Source organism: Zerene cesonia, chromosome 25, assembly GCF_012273895.1.
Source record: "Zerene cesonia ecotype Mississippi chromosome 25, Zerene_cesonia_1.1, whole genome shotgun sequence".
Classification (NCBI taxonomy): Eukaryota; Metazoa; Arthropoda; class Insecta; order Lepidoptera; family Pieridae; genus Zerene; species Zerene cesonia.
In genome coordinates this window covers 4,578,026-4,598,974 of record NC_052126.1, presented here as the reverse complement: position 1 = coordinate 4,598,974, position 20,949 = coordinate 4,578,026, and the positions used below count along the sequence as shown (strand labels likewise).

The window sequence follows — 20,949 nt, the reverse complement described above, 5'->3', positions numbered from 1 at the left end:
AAATCGAAAAGGTTTTATATCATATTCGGTTGCCTGCAGGATACTGAACGGATTTTGGTGAAATTTTGTATACAGATAGGTAATGAGCTGACTTAGGTAATAGGATACAACATTGTTATAAAACAGGAATTTTGATATCTGGACGAAGCCGGGACAAGCGTATTTAATAAAAACCTTTCCTCCCTTTAGATAAAGGGCACAAACAAATTAGATTACTGAATATATTGTACATATCGAAATTAGAATCTAACTGCTTTGAATACCGACATAACCAATTAATGTTAGAGGCAATCCAAAAACCTCTTTCGACCTATTTGTTTCTATTGCTATTTGCCAAATTTAAATAACTTCTGAAAAAAGTGAAGTCCCGTGTCCCCTAGTGGAGCATGGCATATCATGGGGCAGATGTACATCCGCTTAACTGATCGATTTTCTATGTAGGTGTATCAGCCTTCATTGTCCTCCCAGAACGCGACGTTCTTAAATAAAACTATCAAATTAGGCAATCTACTCTTCTACTTCGTGTTTAAATCTCAATATATCACTGTATATTTATAGCCACGTTTGTGGGACCAAGACAATCTAGGAGACTAAATTACATAGTACAAAGGAAACTGGACTTTCTTTAATAAAGGCATGAGTTTTTAATTAAATGCAGCTCGACCTTAAGACGCTGTTAGTTTTATAATTAATGTTGGAACTTTTATTTTTACAACTTCTCTTAACTTTGACTACAAACGGGATTACATAATTGTATCAAACAATATTAAGAAATACGACTCCTTAACAATGAAAAAGACAAATATCTATTTTTAACACATAATTGGAGGACCTGTTCTGATGTCTTATTATATAAGAACAAAGAGATATAATTTGAATGAGTTTCACTTAGTTTGAAATATCTTATAGAATCAATTAAATTTGATCACATTCGCTTTAATTGCGAAATACGTAAAATAAATAAATTTGAATACATTTTATTATTAGGTTTTAATTTTTAGGGTTCCATATCCGAAGGGAACAAACAATAACTTATAAGTACGATTCCCGCTTTCCGTGTGTACGTCTGTCTGTCAGAAGACTGTATATATATGCCACCTGATTCTATTTTACAGTGACAGGCGGTTGAAATTTTCACAACAAACTCTTAAACAGAATGAAATAAATATGAAAGGAGGGTTCCCATACAAAAAACAATTTTTGTACACGAATCGGCACATGACTGGTTTTATAAAGTACTTATATAATAAAAAAGAATCAAAAGAAATGTAATTATATGAAATGCTCTGACTGAATGCACCGCCACCTTTTACAAAACAGTCGTATTGCAGAAACGTTTTGTTGATGATAGAATACAATCTTTATCTCAACCTTATCTTTCTGTCTTATGATCTCTCTGTTGTTTTATCTGTCTTAGCGGTAAGCAAAGGTTCTGTGGCATTATTATTTTGTGATTTTTATAAAATTGACAGTACTTTAAGAGTAATTGAAGTTGCTAAATGGCTACTGCTTGTCGATTGAAGAACGTGTGGATAAGTCTATTTGGAGAAACTATTGTTTGAGTTTTGATAAAAATCCTTTGATAACATTACGCCCGAATGGCTAAGCCGATTTCGCAATAGATACTATTATTTTGTTTATCATCATAAAAAAAATGAAAGAGAATATTTAAGAGGAAAATAAGAATACATAAAATGACTGTCTGATAAATAGCAAAATAGGCGAAAATATTGAATGTGAAATGCAACTTCGATTTTAATTTTCACGGAACTGGCTTATGCTAAAAGGTCCGCAAAAAAGCCGTTTATAATAGGGTTTCTTTCTATAAAACAGCATGAATTTCATCATGTCATTTTATCTACAAATTGGTAATTTTCTTGATAAAATTTAAAATAATGTGTGTCGCAATATACTAGAGTTATAGGTATGGCATTCTGTTTTATATAGAAGTTTCAGCGTGATTGACGGACAAACAACCAAAAAACAAACTTGCACAATTATAATATTAGTGAGATTGAAATTTAGTTGCATTGTACAAATTAAGACTAACAAGAGTGGCAGAAGTCGGCATACTAAGTGTTGATTTAAGAAATATTGTCTACATCAACAGACACTCCAATTTTATGTATTTACTAGCTTTTCGCACGCGGCTTCGCCTTTATCGCGTTCGTTTATATCGCGTGACATGGTAAGGAGTATTTTCTTCGCATTAAAAAGTATGGTTTGTTCTTTCCCACGTTAAGCTCCATCTTCATACCAAGTTTCATCAAAATCGGTTTGACAATAACGACTTCATACAAACTTTCATCCCCTCTTTCAACCCTTTCTACTCTTTTTTCGCAATAAAAAGTATCCTATATCTTTTCCCAAGCTCAGTTCTATCTTCATACCAAATTTTGTCAAAATCGGTTCAGTGGTTTAGGCGTGAAAGCGTAACAGACAGACAGATAGACTGAGTTACTTTCGCATTTATAATATTAGTAGGGAGTAGGGATATAATTTTGCGTATTAAACAACTTACTTAAACATATTTTCACTGAAATACGATAGCTTGCTCCATCTCTTTAGGTTACTTGACATTGAATAAACTGGACTTTAGAAAGTCTCCTTTGAAACCAAGATTTCAATTTAGATAATATGCATTAGAGAGAGTGTTTTACCTGCTTTACATTTTTTTTTTTGTTTTCATGCGATAACTGATTTTTATTGCATACTAGACGTTCGTCCCGGTCCGCCTGGATATCAAGAATCCTGTTTTATCTCAAGGGTTAGGTGTTCGAAACGTCGGGTTAATAATATAATGAATAAATACCGTTTAAAATCCGAAAACTCTTTAATACGCAAAATGAAAACTTTTTAATTTAAATGTATTATTAAACTGCATGCTATAAACAAAAACATATGTAAATAAAGGAATAGATTACATTATAAATATATATTATAAATACTAATTTATCGGTTTAATAATACTTCATAACAACACCAACACTTAGAAGACCAGAATAAGAAATACCTGGGGTGATTATTATGACGCATTAAAGCAGTACTAATTCAATTGCGGGAAAGAGATGGCGCTAGATGGCCATTATAGTTTATAGTGCTGTCATATTTCCCTCCAAATTTGTGTTACATTTTGTATCCCACTACGAGAGATTTATTTAAATAACCTATAACATACATAATGAGGAATACAGTGTGAAAGAACTGCAATTTACATAAAATAATCAGTCTATATACTGTATTTCAATTGATGAGCAAATATTTACATATTAATTAAGTTAATAACGTTTTGAAAACAATTCAGAGTAGCTATAGAGATAAACGCAAAATGCGAATGAAAAACGATGTCATTGACTTATGTTATTTTTTTATTATGTAATTCTTAATTTAAAAAGCAGTGTTGGCTCAGAGGTGAGAACCTCGGACTTCAAAATCGATAAGTCGGGGTTCGAGGCCGGGCGAGCGTGCAGGAAATAAATTGTTTTTTTTTTTCCAATTTATCTGCACGTGTGGATAATATCACCACTGCTTAAAACGGTGAAGGTAAACATCGTGAGGAAACCGGCATGTCCAAGATCAAAAGTTCGACGACATGTGTAATCTGCCCACCCAGCCACTTGGCCAGCGTGGTGGATTGTGGCCTGAACCCTCATAGGAAGGCTGTGTTCCAGCAGTGGTAACATAAATGGGATGATGACGATGATAATGATGATGATGAAGTTTTAATTTGAGTTCCAATTGTCTCATTTACAGCGTCCCTTTAATGGGTGAAGCCGTTAACAAGGAGGCGTCGAAGATATACAATATAGGACAATAAATAATCTACTGTATTTTTTAAAGAGTAAAGTCTATTTTAAAATATTCTGAGAGTTATAAAGCGTATATTATAATCGATGTGAAAATTCAGTCTCATTTAATTTTATTTATTTGTTTATTGGTAATTTAAGTCACCATAAATTAAAAAAAAATATTCCAACATTATAATAAGAGATTAAGAGATGTTGCTTACCGAGGCGCCCCCACCCCCCCTCCGATTCCCGCTCTAACATAAAAACACAACGTGCAGAATAAATTTAAAGAATTTTTCTGTAACAAGGGAAGAAAACATAAAAAAACTAAATTGTGCTCATACAGATCAAATAAGAATTCTAAGCGTAACCCTCCTTTTTTCCAATATCTGTTAAAAGGAAAAAATATATTAATCAATCAAATGTCGCAGAAGTTTTCCCTCCTGTTTTATACTATATAAATTTCATAAAAAGTTAATGCATACCTTTGATTTATTGACACGCATGTCTAAACCAATAAAAGAGGATATATCTGTTTCGTATATTTACTTTTTGTATATTTATTCGTAAAATTCAAAAGAAATTCGATATCATGTTTTATTTTATTTACAAGATTGGATAGCAGTCATTCTTTTCTACAAAAAAGGGTATCGATGCTTTTTTTAGGGTTTAATCGTACACAAGCGGATAAATATCTACGAAGTCAGAGGAAAAAAACCAGGCGCTTTAACCTCCTGCGGTTTTGGGAAACTGGCATGAATATCACATAGAAATAAGATTTTTCTTCAGCAAGTATTCACCTCAATCATTTCCTTTTACAAAGCCCACTTCAATGTAACCAATAAGTAAAAATATTCACAAATAAAGGAGCTAATGTATAATTCATTACTCTTTTGATCTCCCAAAAGACTTATTAGCATTTCTTCATCTGAATTTGTAAAATCTCAATGTCAAATGGGTTTACTGACATTAACTGTCGCCAGTAAGAATATGTTGTACTTACATTTTATTCCATGTAATATTATATATTTCTATATTCAGGGTTCCGTATCCAAAACGCTATTTGTCTGTCCGTCTGTTACGAGGAATCTTATGGTATGATTGAAAGACCTCTCCAACAATATTTTAATGATACTACACGCAGGGATCTTTCCCCACCCTAAAAGTTCTATTATGGTTTTATGCATCCTTCTTGACTTGGTGAACGGAACTCGGAATGAAAATGGTTGTAGACCCTGGTTCTCAGTAAGAACTATTATACTTTTTCTCACACGGCATTAATTGGGTTCCTATTCTCACAGCAAGCATCGAGGAAAGTATCACACTCGCAAAAGATTGGAGTTAAATAATAGCATGCCAATACTACTGTTTCGTGCTGTATGTATCCGTAAGCTTTTCTTGACTCATACCAATTCTATACCTTCGTTGTGAGTTCTATCTCCGATCCCTATAAAAATTCGAAGCGGTCAATCTCCAGGGACATCTTTGCAAATGTTCATGGGCGATGGTGTTCCCTTACCATGCAACCATCTAGCTCAGGTGTTCTCTTTACTTTACTTTACTTCTACACTAATGCTATAAAGGAGAAGAATTTGTATTTTTGTTTATTTGTTTGTAATGGATAAATTTAAAAATTCTATCACAATTAGAAAGCTGCAACTTCTATGAGTGACATAGGCTATATGTATACCACGGGTGAATCCGGGGCGAACAGCTAGTAAAGATTACAAAATTCTACTAAATGCAAGAATATTAAACGCAGTTAAAAAAGGTGTGAACTAAATCCATATATTATCGAAGCTTCCTTGTATAATAAATCACCTCTTGACGCTTTCTAGTGGAAGTCAAGCGACAGAAACTAATCACCAGTTTTATAGCATAGGAAATGTTTTTTCTTCGAAAGTTACATCGTAAATCGATTACACGGTGATTACTCGTCGTGAGGTAATTCAACATCATAAGCGTTTTTGGAAACATGTATAATATGCTGCTTAAAACGGTGAAGGAAAACATCGTGAGGAAACCGGCATGTTCAAGAATCGAAAATTCGACGACATGTGACATCTGCCAACCCGCATTTGGCCAGCGTGGTAGATTATGGCCTGAACCCTCATAGGAAGCCAGTGTCTCAGCAGTAGGAACATATACTACCTTCCATGTAACTTTGTCTCCTCTCAACAAAATATTTCTTTTCTATGGTACCAGCCTTGTTCATTTGTCCACATATTCATCGCTCTTATTGGATGTAGCGTGAGTTTATCTAGCGTAAAAACTTCTTTGATAGATGACCTAACCTCTCGGCCACTTACACGCGCTTACTGCCTCAGTAATCAAATTTCTTCTATTCTTTCAGTTTCATGAGCCCAAAGGGGCATAGAGTCAAGAGGTGACATGGTGCAAAATACGCAGGTTTGAATTTCGAATCTCGATCGTATCTATTCAAATATTTTTCATTTATAAAGCATGTTAATGCTATTAAACTAAAAATTAAATTCTTTCGATCTTACACAAAACTTATTATCTAATTCGATGAAACCTCTTCGGTCATAACCTTCATGTTATTGAATTCCATACTATCGGTTCAAGGTCAACCTTAAGACGACAAATCGGCTACGTGAATTGTATTTGCTATTGAGTATCTATGACGAATGATAGCTCAATGTACCCAATAAATCCTTGTAATATATAAGCGCGACAGTATGTATATAGGGATGTATGTTTGTTAATCTGTCACGCGTAATCGACTGAACAGATTTTGATAAGACCTTGCAGATAAGTAGCTCATGTACTAGAATAACACGTAAGCTTCTATAGCTTGCTTTTGCCAACTATAACATAGTAATTATTATAAACAAAACACAAGAGAGGTACAGCTTTCAAATAAAAAAAGACACATCAAAATCATTTACTAACCCAAAAAAAAAACTCATCCTCCTTGGAAGTCGATAAAACGTGTATTTTAACTAATTCGTTCACAAATTTCCCGGCGCGTACAATTCTTGGAGACGGTTCAAGAAATTACTAAGTTATTCCAAAAGTATCAACGGACATCTGCGAGCGTATCACGACCAAATCGAATTTGCTCGAAGTATATCTGATATTACCTATACTATGTTTTTATATTATTTCGTTATCGGAAACACGGATACAATATTTTTTTTTTTTTTATGTCATAGCGGGCAGCTGAGCTGGTGGTTCGCCTGATGGTAAGCGATCACCATCGCCCATAAACATTCGCAAAGGTAGTACCTCCGTGAATGCGCTGCCCGCTTTTTATGGGGTAAGGGAAAAGGAAAGGATTAACGACTGGAAAGAAGGAATGGACTGGGACGGGTGAGGAAAAAGAAACGGATACAATATTATGTGTAAGTTGACATTTATAATTCGTGTTTGAAGTTTTTTAAGAACTTTTCTAGAAAATTGCAGTAGAATTTGATTTTTTTTTGTGTATATATTGTTACAAATATTTATGTAATAGGTAAATTTACTGTGATGATTCTTTCACATTGACAAATTTTATATATTTTTTTAAGTTTATTTGTTAAAGTTTTTATTTTATGATTTTACTAGCACACTGTATAATCGCTTCATCGTAAATCTTCCATCACAATAGTCAACGATTGCAGATACAAAGAGAATTAAATCGTTTAAATATGATTGTCTAAGAATTTCATAATAAATTTAAGCGTTATTATTATAACGCCATATGCTAAGACTTTCAACACGCGAGCGTACCCAGGGCGCGAAACTTAGTATTTATTTATTTGTTTATTTATAATGCTTTATTGTACAAAACAGAAAGCGATATTTCGTAAAAAAGGAGGCCTCATTGTAAGACAGCTATCTCTGCCAGGCAACCTGGTGGGAAAGGAAATGTAAGAAGTTTTATGGGTATTATATGTTTTACAATAAGTACATACATTCTTATAACAGTCAACACCGTATCTTTGTACCCAAAACTTAGATATGTTTTGTAAACTTTTGTGAGATATTTAAAACGAATTCGAATGGTTGCCATGGAAACAACAGTAAGTCTCAATTGGTTTCTATTGTATGGTGTTTATGACCCAAGAAACCGCAAGCATTATATTGTTAAGACAAAATAATTAAAAGAATGTTATAATATATTCTACTAAAACATTTAAATTTTATAGCAAAAAAAACAGGCCTTGACTTGACAGTGTCGATCTTCAGCGACACCCTTCAAAAAAAACACACAATTGTTATTAAGTGTGTTATATAATAAAAAATAAAAAAGGTGTGTGCGATTCACACATTATAGAAGTGAAACTTCAGTAAATCGACAAAAGAATGAGATGAATATATATAAAATAGTATGTATATTTTTATCTCACTCTTTGCCGGCTTCATTCTACACATTTTTGTATTTATGTCTCTTACCTGTAGTTTTTTCCGTTGCATCCGGTTTGAAATCACAACGATTCAAAAGAAGTTTCACTTCAATAGTGTAGTGAACTCCCTATATCCTATCCAACTAATATTATAAATGCGAAAGTTTGTAAGGATGTGTGTGCGTTTGTTGCTCTTTCACGCAAAAACTACTGAATCGATTACAATAAAATTTGGTACGTGGATAGCTAGACAACTGGAATAGTATAAGCAACTTTTTATCCGATATTCCAACGGGATACGGACTTGCGCGGGTGAAACCGCGGGGTGCAGCTAGTTTTAAATAATTCAAGAATGAATTTGGCATTTAGCAATTTTTTTAAACTACTTTCACACCCACCGTATAAAATGAATAAACCAATAGTTCGTCAAATAAAACGAAATACCATTTAGATGTGCTCAAATAAAGTTTGCGGTTGTGCCAAAAATGTGATATACCCCAGCTATGGGCCATTGGCATCCTGCCAACATACATTCGGTGTCTGTTACGGACATGACATCGAATTTTTGCGGAATCCTCGTTCGAATTAAATTAATTGCTCTCAACTCGAAAGCACTAAAATCAAAGTTATGGATTTTATTTCAATAAATGACAAAAAAACGGTGGTGGCTCAGTGGTGAGAACCTCGGACTTCAAAATCAATAAGTCGGGGTTCGAGACCGGGCGAGCGTGCTGGAAATAAATTGATTTTTCAATTTATCAGCACATGTGGATAACATCACCACTGCTTAAAACGGTGAAGGAAAACTTCATGAGGAAACCGCCATGTCCAAGAATCAAAAGTTCAACGACATGTGACATCTACCAACCCGCACTTGGCCAGCATGGTGGATTATGGCCTGAACCCTCATAGGAGGCCTGTGTCCCAGCAGTGGGAACATATATGGGCTGATGATGATGAAATGACAAACAGCCATTTAAGGTTTATCCCCTGATATTGAATGAAAGATTTGCTTTACGGAAATTCGTAGAATGCATTGTGCTTTATCTAACAGATGTGGCAATTAAATATTAAAAAATAATAAATGTAAAAGAATGATAAGTGCGAATGTAACTCTGCAACGCTTAAACTCCTGAAGCAGTTTTCATGAAATTTGTAAAAGATATTCTTGATGAAGATCAGAGCCTAATTTGCGAAGAAAAAATTGACTATCTTGCGATAACGCCACGTACCTACTCATTCATTCCCACATACCACCTAGTGAACAAACACTAGATTCTTACATATATATTTATTTTTTTTGTTTTCTTTTCTTTCTAATTCTGTTTATGTTGTTTTAATGGTGTTTTTTTCTAGTTCTAGTTCTCTATCTAGTTGTTTTCTTATGTGTTTGATTTCCTTATGTGATGTTGACAATAAATGTATTTATTATTATTATTGTTTATATTCACTAGTGAAATGTTAATTGTATACGAACCTAATAAAGAAAACATTACAATAAATATAGGAGGAATGAATGCTCTAGGATATAAGCTAAATTCTGATGGAAATTAGGACATACTGATACTGCCATAGCAACCATATGAAAAGAAATGGGTTTAAGGACTTTATTTACTCATAAGTACAATTTGTCCACTTAAAACGTGTTACATGCTATCTTAAATTAAATTATGCTATAATATAATTATATAATGCATATAATATTCATACAAAACAAGCTAGATTACTGGTCTTTTCAAATTACAGTATAATAATGATTTTTTGTGAAGTTCTGAAAACATTGAAACTTTTACATTTTTTTTTTGTTTGATACTGTGTTAAGCAATCGTGCTCCTTGAAAGAGTATGTTTTTTTTGGTAATTAATTCGAACAGAAATATCACACATGTAAATTAATATAATAAATAAAGTATATATTTTTTCATTTAATCCGTTATTGTGAACCGTTTTAAATGATTTTAAATAGTTTTATCATAAAAACGCCTTAAAAATCTATATTAAAATCACCCTCTCAATGTAGATATTTTTTTTCACTTGTTCCGTTGGTTGCCTGGAAGGGATCACTTGTAAGTGATAAGGCCGTTTTCTGTGCTGTATGTTTTAGCGTAAGTTTTGTTGTATTTATTTCTACTGCGTTGACAGCAAAATAAAGTGTTTAAAATAAAAATTGAATAAATATTTTAATAACAATACAAGAATATCCGAAAATAAAGTTAAATTTCGAACAGTAACCACCGAGATTTCACGACGATTAAGCTGGCAATTTCCTTGTAAATTTTTGGTGGGTCACTGATTAATGAAGGGAAAACTTTAGCAATGAGGAATAATTGAAATATATTACCGGGATTCTAACTGGGTCGCTTCAGATTTGATATTAGGATGCTAATAGATGAAGAAATATTATCGGTGGATGAAAATAAGAGTGACGCGACTTTAATTATGAATAGTTTTTTTAGATAAATTACATTTTGTGTTGTTATAAATTTTATATATTACAAGACGCTCGTCCGGGCTTCACCCGGATATCAAGATTGCTATTTTATGCCATACGAGCACTTAATCGGGATAAAATCTATCCTATCACCCAATTCAGCTCATGCCCTGTCTGTGTACGAAATTTCATCAAAATCCATTCAGTAGATACAGCGTGATTGATGGATTTTAAAACAGCGTCTGTATATCATAATATGAGCTAATTTGGAGTAATGAATTATATAATATAAATTACACAAAGTCTAACTTTTAATTTAATTACAGCAATTCTGCAAAATCTGTTTATTAAGTGAGAATTTTACTTATTCAAAAGAATAAAAATTATATATACGTGTACCGTAATATAATATAACATGTATAACTATGTAATATGTGTTAAAATATATAGATTCGTGTTATCTATAAAATCTGATAAATCTAATTTCGAACACGATATTTCCGAAAGCCCTCTCGAACCTTCTCCTCTATTCCATTATTTTAATATTAAAAGACTATCCTCTTACAATTTCATAGAGCGGAACGAACTCAGCAAAACCTAGATTCCGGAATAACCCAAGCAAATATATCGGAACCGTCACGTCTCAAATCTCTCAGAATATTTATACCAAATCATCTTTTTAGGAATAGTTCGTCTTATATTTGGGTTTCCAATAAATCCTTTGTGTAAGGGTACAAAATAACAGATGCACATAACATCGATCGTCGCTTAGAAAACTCATATCTCAGCTCGGAACAAATTTCATCTTTTCATACTACCAATTTTTCATACAACATTTTCCTCATGGGTAATGCTAATACGCGGTTATTTTGCAGGCGGGAGTATGTATTTTTCTAGATTCGGTTGCTCGAATGTATTAAAATGTGTTATGGTACCCTAATACTTCACTGTTTTTGTTTGTTGCAGGGGAATTTATAACGGTATTTTCTTTATACAAAGCATATATTTTACATGTACTTCTGCTTTATGTTATGATACAAAACTATGCAAATAGACTACTTATAAAGAAATATGACGTCATTCATACTTATAACATATAAATTAGAATGCGAAATAGGAACGCGAGATCAAAATAATTCATACCATAATAGTAATTATTTCTAGATTAATAATTAACTATGCAATATAGTTTAAGTCATATGTATAAGACTCGGGAATTAGGAATGGGTATTCTTAATACAATATGAAGAACCTACACGAACATTTATGCCTATGTTTAAAAATGATTCAGAGAAAGTTCGCCATGCAGTCTCGTCAACTGCTAGTTATTGAATAAAAAGCTATGAAAATTCCTCGAACATGCTCACAAACGCGTTATAAATATTCAGATGTGTAGATTTTTCTTTGAACTGGAGTGCGTGAAGTCCTTTTCTTATGAGAGAATGAATAACGCAAGAAAGCTACAGTCGCCTTCTTTGCGTCACTATCGTAGTTTTAAAAAGCACTCCTTATTCCTATTTTTATTTAGAATGCAATTAAAATGTTCATCCAATTAAGATTTTCCTAGAGATATAATAATTCGATAAAATATTTATCTTAAAAGTACATGAGTCTTATTACTTACGCAATAGAGGCGATTGTGTTTTATAAGAAAAATGAAGATTTATTTTGTCTTTAAATAAACGATGTTGCGTACTATTTATTATCATTTTTATTTATCTAAATATTCATTCTTAATTCATGAGAACGACATCGCTGCAACTCGACATCCATAAATCGGCGAAATATACATTCAACTTCTGTTATGGTCCGCTGGCCAGGCGCAAATTTCGTCATTCATTTCTTTCGAACCGATAAATTGCACAATCATCATCATCATCATCATTATCATTAGCCCATATACGTTCCCACTGCTGGGACCCAGGCCTCCTATGAGGGTACAGGCCATAATCCACCACGTAGTTAAGATAAACTTATCATTACTTTTCATGGCGCTGAAGCTCCGATGGTGTATTAGGCTGTGGTGAGAATAAATCATGAAATCTGTTGCTAGCAGAACCAGTAAGTGTTGGTAAAGCATGACAAATCGTCCAATCAAAAAAATTTAATCAATTAGTTTATACATTCACACATTAACACAAATGCATATAGGGCTAAAGTCACGTAAATCGCTTTACCTTTTAACAGCTAATTCTCCGGCGTTAGACATAATAAAACCTAGGAACCAGGTCTTAGCGAAAATCTAGTATATTCCTCGAAAAGATTTACTAGAAAAAGACGCCCTAGACCATTCTTTAGCTCTTAAAAGTTCACACTTCGTTAGAGTACTTTTTTCTTTGAGTGCTGGTGTATTGTTCAATTTTATTATGTCGGAGGTATTGTATATATCTGTGTTATGGTAGTTCTTTTTGGGAAATAAAGGTTAAGTATTATTAAGCAGTGCAGTCTTTTCAGTGATGAATTTTGAAGCTTAGAATACACCCGTTATATGTTTGTTTCTTCAACTGACTACGAAAAAAGATGTTATCAAGTCTACTGTATTTTTTTGTTTTTAACTTCAGAGCTTTGGACTGGATGAAACGATGTTGATGATTCTAATTTTGTTTAAAGGCTAGTGCTACTTATGTGGTACCATTTAATAATTATTTGTTTATTTTTCTTATGTCTCAAATGTCATGCATCAGCAAAGTAAATAATATGAAGAATGAATTATATGAAATACAATATTATTAATACATAATTTTAGTAGTAATGTGTAAAAGTTACATCACAGGAGCGTAGCGGAAGCGTCATAAATCATGTGGACATAAATCATAAAAAAATACCTGGATATAACGGACCAAGGTGACGTTTTATAGGATTCGACATCTAAACGGATGCTTATATCCTTTTCCTTGGAATTACTACCCTTACCAGTCCTTTTCTTTATTCCTCTAGTCAATCCTTTCTACATACGTTTGAAGTCGGCAATATAATGTAGTGGCGTAAGCTCTGTAATTTACGCTTTCCAGATATTCATGGGCGGTGGTAGCGCTTGCCATCAGGCGACACACTAGCTACATTGCCGACGGTGACATAAAAAAATTTCCATCAGGAAAAAGTGGCAGCTGTATTTAATTACTTATCCAAAAAAATATTAAATCGAGGTTGCATAGAAAAAATGTATACATTATACACAACTTTATTTGACTATATATTAATGGTAGTCACGCGTTGATCTTGTATAAAAGTTCCCAATTCGATTGAGACTCTGAATATTAATGCTAGCGAGTATCGAATAATCAAATGAGAAATATTTAGTACTAGCTGCGCCCCACGGTTTCACTCGCGTAAGTCCTTATCCCGTAGAAATGTCGGGATATAAATTTGCCTATTTGTTATTTCAGTTGTCCAGCTGTCTACGTACTAAATTTCATTGCAATCGGTTCAGTGGTTTTTGCGTGAAAGAGCAACAATTTTATTTTGTTATTATTTTTATGATATTATCTATCCGTATGCATTTATTATATAACTAGCTAAGCTTTGAAAAAGACGGATCGAGATATCCCCGCATATATCTCCGGTATAATAACTATCCTTAGTCGTACCTTAGGTCTCTAATTTAGTTGTACCCCATATTTTTTGGTTCTGTGGTATAGGCGTGAAGAAGAGACCGACAAACAGATTTACTTTCGCATTTATAATAATAGTAGAGATTATGAAGTTGAAGTGCTTGTTTGTATGTTTGAACGCCTCCATCTCAGGAACTACATTAAATCTTTGACCAATGAATACGTGATCCCTAAATAATTAACAGCAAAATAATGCACATAGTTCGAAACCACTCTGTCCAAACCGAGCACCTTATTGGCAATGGTCAAGAAATATACAATATGTATATAACAGGCATATATTATTTATTTCTTTAATGCGTGTGCTTTTCACTGATCTTCTGCTAAACGGCTGCACCATAATGAATTGTGTCTTCAAGTGGATTCAAGAGAAGGTTAGATTTGCAATGCGAACGTGAGTAAAGTTGAAAGCATAAAGCTAGTTAATATATTTTATATAAAGGACGTATACAATTCTATTTACAATACAGAAAAATAAAAAGGTTCATAAAGAATAAGTTAGAAACACTGTATTTCGGAATCAAATCATATGCGTCTTTAAGAAAACATTATAGCAATTTTCAGCACTAAAATATAGGTTGTTATTAATGGAACTGACAATCATTCACCGTATTAAACATTATAATATTGTGAGTTTAGTTATAAGTTTAGTGCTAATTTATATCCAATTCACTGACTCGCTCCTGTGTCCGTTTAGAGATCAAACTTTTATACTATAATACACGTCGAATATCGAATTCCAGACAGGATTAACCTATACCATTTGACGAATTAACTTAGTCAAAGAGAAAAATAGAATAATCATTTCTCATCACAATGAAGGGTATTTGAAAATCCCTATTCAAAATCAGTGGTAACGTGTCCAATTAGCTTTGATAATGTAAAGCGAATTCTCAAAAGCCTATTAATTATTATTCTCTTTAGCCTATTAATAGTTATTATTCTCGAAAGTTCTAAATTGCTATCGCGCAAGTTCTTCGTTTGAAATAATTGCAACGGTATAATTGGCAGTTTTGACTTTCAAAAGAAATTTTTGACCAATGGAAATAGCAGACACGTTTCATCATCATCATCATCATCCTCAACTCATATATGTTGCCACCGATGGGACACAGGCCTTCTCTGAGGGTACAGGCATCCACCACGCTGGTCAAGTGCGGGCTGGTAGATATCCTATGTCGTCGAACTTTTTAATTTTCGGACATGCCGGTTTCCTAACGATGTTTTCCTTCACCGATTCTATTTTAGTCGTGATGTTATCCACGTGTGCAGATAAATTTAAAAACAATGCGGTTCCTGCACGCTCGCTCGGTCTAGAACTCCCGCCTTAGCGATTTTGAAGTCCGAGGTCCTCACTACTGAGCCACCACTGCAGACAGACACGCTTGTGTTTGTTTAATTTTTAAAAAGCGTTTAGGTTTTTTCTGATATCTGTCGCTATGGTAAGTGATTTTGATTAGGCACAATCACCTTCATTATATGAGGATTAGTAAGTTTACATCACATAAGAAAGGTATCCAATTTATTGAGTTCATAAATTCGTAGATATGATAATAAAAATAGTATAAAAATTTAAGGTTGGACTGTGGTCATTATGATTCAGCGTTCTGTTAAAGAGCTGCTCTATTTGTCCTACTAATATTATAAATGCGAAAGTTTGTAAGGATGTGTGTGTGTGCTTGTTGCTCTTTCACGCATAAACTGCTGAACGCAAAAGCTGGAATAACATATCATTTATGTCTTTATGTCTTTATAGGCAACTTTTTATCCCGATATTCCTACGGGATACTGACTTAAAGCGCGGGGCGCAGCTGGTCGAGTCTATTGTTAATTGATATAGTCAATAAACGCAGTAAAAGCCTTTGCTTGTGTTTCATACAGATGCAAACAACTAAATATTGCGAACCTTTCACCACTTCCACATATATCTGAATGTATTTTTGTTATAGAATACTACTATTATAAAGCTTAAGAGTTTCTCTATTTGTTGTTTGTTTAAACGCGCTAGTCTCAGGAACTACTGGTCGGATTTGAAAAATTCTTTCAGTTTTAAATAGTCCATTCATAGAGGATGCTATATATCTACCACGGGCGAGGCCGGGGCAGGCCGCTAGTATTGAATAATAGCTATTTTAATTATTATTTCATAAAAACAGTTGTTACGATATCAATTCTCAGTTATATCTAAGCAGGAGAAACATCTTTTGTAAAACACAGAAGAATCCTAAGAAGCTTCTTTCTATCTTTTTCATCCATAGCTCAGAAGCCTTCACTACTTTGCCCATATTAGATGTCTGTACAAACCAATGCGTAATTTCTAAATTCGCTTTAATATTTCAAGTTTGTTTTCATGACGATGCTAAATAAATTTATAACGATTGATTTATATTTGATCGCTGATATTTTTGTTATCTTTATGACAAAGCATTTATTTAATACAGTTGTATGTTGTTGTATTTCGAAATTGTCGATACTATACTAATAAAACTACATTTCTGCCTCCGGCTTCGCACGCATAGTCAAAGCAAAGCAAAGTCGAATTTCCGGACTAAAACTATTCTAAATACTATCTCGGGCCCAAACTACTTTTGTACTTGATTTTATCCAAATCTGATCAATGGTTTAGGCGTGAAGAAGAGACAAGACATTTAGATAGACAGGCAATTAGGTTGTTAATTGTTATTTTAAGTTGATTTCGATTTATCAATCTTGTCAGGTTGGAATAAATATAATGAATATTATTTCACAGCCTTCATTCTTCGAGTTATATTTCCAAGTTTCACACTATATTTTGAAGATTTTTTTAATTTATTATGTGTTCTTTTGTGATCTTTATTTACTTAATTTTTATATTTTAAAACATGAATAATGATGATTTTAAACGCGATTTATTCATTATATTATTAACCCCACGTTAGTAGTTAAATAGGTGGAGGCTCGCAAATAACAATTTTTATATGACCTTCAAGACATGTAACATCTCAGTTTCCCCGTGACCACGCTCGCTGTAACGTGTTCGAAACGTCGGGTTAGTAATATAATGAATAAATATCGTTTAAAATCCGTATAATACTCGCGTAAAATAAAACACGAGAAAATACAAATATTATTCAAGATAATCATAAGCAGCCCATAAATGTTCTTGCAACAGAGACGCAGATCGTCTCCTGTATGAGTTTAGGCTAAGCAGATGTAATTTCGTTCAACTTTCGACTCTTGTACATATGCCGGTTTCACCGTTTGTAAAAAAAAACATTATTTTTGCACAGCAATAAATATCGCAGTAGCAATATAAAAATTATACTAAGATTATAATGTTTATCGAACTTCGTAGTGAATAAAGGGAATTGATAATATTATAATTATCATCAGCTCCTAATATCAATATGATACGATAAAATCAGTGTACGGTACAATCGAATAATAGCAATCATTCCTTGTCTAGACACAATGCAGTCACTTAGTATAATTGTAGTAATAGTTTCAATAGGCAATATTATATTCTCAACACACGCAGCACGAATATTAGGAGTATTTCCAACACCATCGATAAGCCATCAAGTAGCGTTTCGACCGCTTATGCACGAACTAGCAAAAAGAGGTCATGACGTCACAGTAATTACACCAGACCCTGTCTTCCCCAAAGACCAGGCTCCAGCCAACTTGACCGAGATCGATGTCCATTTCTCTTATAATCTCTTCTCAGGAATCTTTGACGTGCATCAAGGACAAAAAGGAGGTTTTTTTCACCAGATACACGAGGTAATGGAAACTTTAACAACGATATTTGAGAAACAGTTGGAAGCGCCGGAATCTAAGATATTGTTCGACCAGAAGTTTGATTTGGTAATTATAGAAGCGTATGTCCGACCTGCTTTAGCATTTGGACATGTATTCAAAGTCCCAATTATTCAATACAGTTCATTCGGTAGTAATCCCACCGCCTACAATATGTTTGGAGCGCCGTCGCATCCTCTCTTGTATCCATCTCCAGTAGCGCAAAGGGTATACAACCTTACTCTCTTTGAAAAAGCTGAAGAATTGTTGAAGTTTTCTTTCATTGAATATGTCATGTCAACTGCAGTGGATTTTGAATATCAAATGATGAAAAGAACTTTTGGTAATGACGTGCCGAAATATGAGGAGTTACAAAAGTATGTGCAATTGTTGTTTTTAAATGAACATCCGATTTGGGCGAATAATCATCCCGTACCACCCAATATTGTTTACGTCGGAGGTATACATCAAAGCCCAGAACGAAAACTACCCAAGGTAAGAGTTTTAAGTGAATAATAAAAAAAAAAAATTATTTCAATTATTATTAAAAAACGATTACAAAAAAGCAGTGTTTACGTAAAATATTCGAAAATCAACCTCATAATATTCATAATATTAATAATGGATATGCAGTCAAATTATACCCACGTAGCTATAAAATTAACATTTGTGTGGGTTTTTAAATTGTGACGAAAAATTTTTTTCAACGAAAATTATAAAGAAAGAATATTGTATAAGCGAGACACTCATTTGATTTACATAATAATATTTGTGTATGTATACTGTGATTTAAAATAAGTGTTCAAATAAGTGCATTTTTAATTGTTACTTTGAATTTGGACTCCCGTTCACTCATTTATTCTGTTATTAACTTAGTCATGAACTGTTTGCATTGCAAGCCAGCACCAGAGAACATTTTGGTCTATTTTCTAAATTTAATTAATAACATATAATTAAAATATACACACGCGTGATATGCATTTTGCGAACATTAATTGTTTATAAATTTGACCTCGTTCCAGGAATTTCAAGCTATTTTGGATTCATCAAAGAATGGGGTAATATACATTAGTTTCGGTTCTAACGTCAAATCTTCCTTACTTCCACCGGAGAAGATTGCTGTAATGACAAAGGTTTTGTCTCAATTACCTTATGACGTATTATGGAAGTGGGAAAGTGACGAACTACCAGGAAAGTCAGACAATATAAAAATCTTCAAATGGTTCCCTCAAGCTGATATTTTAAGTAAGTTTCTAGTGGTTTGTCTATTCATGGAATATTAATACATATTAATGCATTTTCTAGATTAAATTCATTTTAATTCAGAATAATTTTATAATGTTATTTTTACTAGGTTTTTAGAAAGCTTTTTGTTTCTAAGATGAGCCGATTTTATCACCATCACTCGCATTGTCATCGGGTCTTTTAAGAGCTGATCTGCCTATCTACTATGATTATATAGGGTAGATGATATACAACTGTTTCACTGATAGATTTCTTTATGGACAAGTAGGTGATCAGCATTCTGTGTCCTGCCAGAGCGAGACATTTTTATTTTGAGTGTCCCCACCGGGAATCGAAACCAGGACCCCTTGGTTCTAAGCTCACGCGTTAACCACTGTACCAAGGAGGCGGTCACTCTTGCACATAGACCTCCCTCAAATGATTATTTATAATATTTTTATCGTCGTATCGACATTAAATCAGCAAAGTATATAAAAACCTAATAAAATATTATCGTAATACGACTAAGAAATAATCTAAATTCGTTATTACAGTTATGTTATAATAGTGATATTTTTACAGAACATCCGAACGTCAAGCTATTTATAACTCAAGGAGGCATCCAATCAGCTGACGAAACGATCAATGCTGCTGTTCCTGTTATCGGTATACCAATGATTGCTGATCAATGGTACAATGTTGAGAAATTCGTCAAAAACGGAGTTGGTTTACAAATAAATCTATCTGAACTAACTGAAACAACTTTCGAGAACGCCGTGAGGAGAGTTATTGATGACAAAAGGTGTGTACTCGTATAACGTACAAAAAAAATGCTCCATAAAATTATACAATTTATACACAGTATTACTTAAGAATATATCTGCAATTAATTCTAACATAAATTAATTCAACTCACACGATCAGCACTTGAATAAACATATACATTTAATGTGCGTCAGTTAATAAACAAAATTCATTTAAATTGATCCGAAAAGTCAGTCGCAATAAAATCACATTCTCCATTACAGCTTCAAGAATAACATGATAAGACTCCGTTCGCTGATGAGGGAGCACCCAGTAGATCCACTAGAGCTTGCGGTGTGGTGGGTGGAGCACATCCTGCGATATGGTGGTGAGCACCTACGCTCCCCAGCAGCGGGGCTAACCTGGGTTGAATATTTTGAAGTGCCCTTAGTGCTCACTGCTTTAGGTGTTTGTTTGAGTGTGGTTCTAGTCATAATTTTACTGGTATTCTATGTGTTGCGAATAGTTAGAAATCTTGTATATGGAAATAATAATAAACATGTACGGAATAAGAAAAATAAATAGGCGATAGATCATATTTTAACGAGGCCTTTTCTTTTGCTTCTCTTTCACTGCCAAAATTAGTTATGTTTGTGAATTCATGCCAATAACTACCACTGCATGTGTTCTGTGGGGGAGCGGTACTTCCCGGTGCGAGCTAGCCCAATTCGTGCCAAAGCGTGCTCGAATCCCACACTGATGATAAAATAGGCACAACTTAGTTTTGCTAATTTATAACGAGAACTATGCCAGCAAAACCACTGTCTGAGACTGGTTGTTATTGCAATGATTGATATATATCCTTATAGTCATATTATTTCATCGGTTGTGCACGTATACTGACCAGCTCCCGTGGCCCTCTCACTAAGCGGCTTGATGGAACACACTGGGGTTTTAGTCGGTAGGAATCCGATATCACCCACGGCTCCTTCCCTGGGGCCGTGGGTATCTACGCAAAATGTT

General features: G+C 33.6%; 1 protein-coding gene across 1 annotated transcript; it reads left to right on the top strand.

Annotated features, from left to right (window-relative positions):
• The first annotated feature begins 17,760 nt into the window (after positions 1-17,760).
• Positions 17,761-20,511, top strand: LOC119836616 (UDP-glucosyltransferase 2-like). The gene is made up of 4 exons (XM_038361998.1): positions 17,761-18,453; positions 18,981-19,203; positions 19,765-19,984; positions 20,211-20,511. Exons 1-4 carry the CDS (start codon positions 17,761-17,763, stop codon positions 20,509-20,511), a joined length of 1,437 nt encoding a protein of 478 aa, XP_038217926.1.
• Positions 20,512-20,949: the final 438 nt, after the last annotated feature.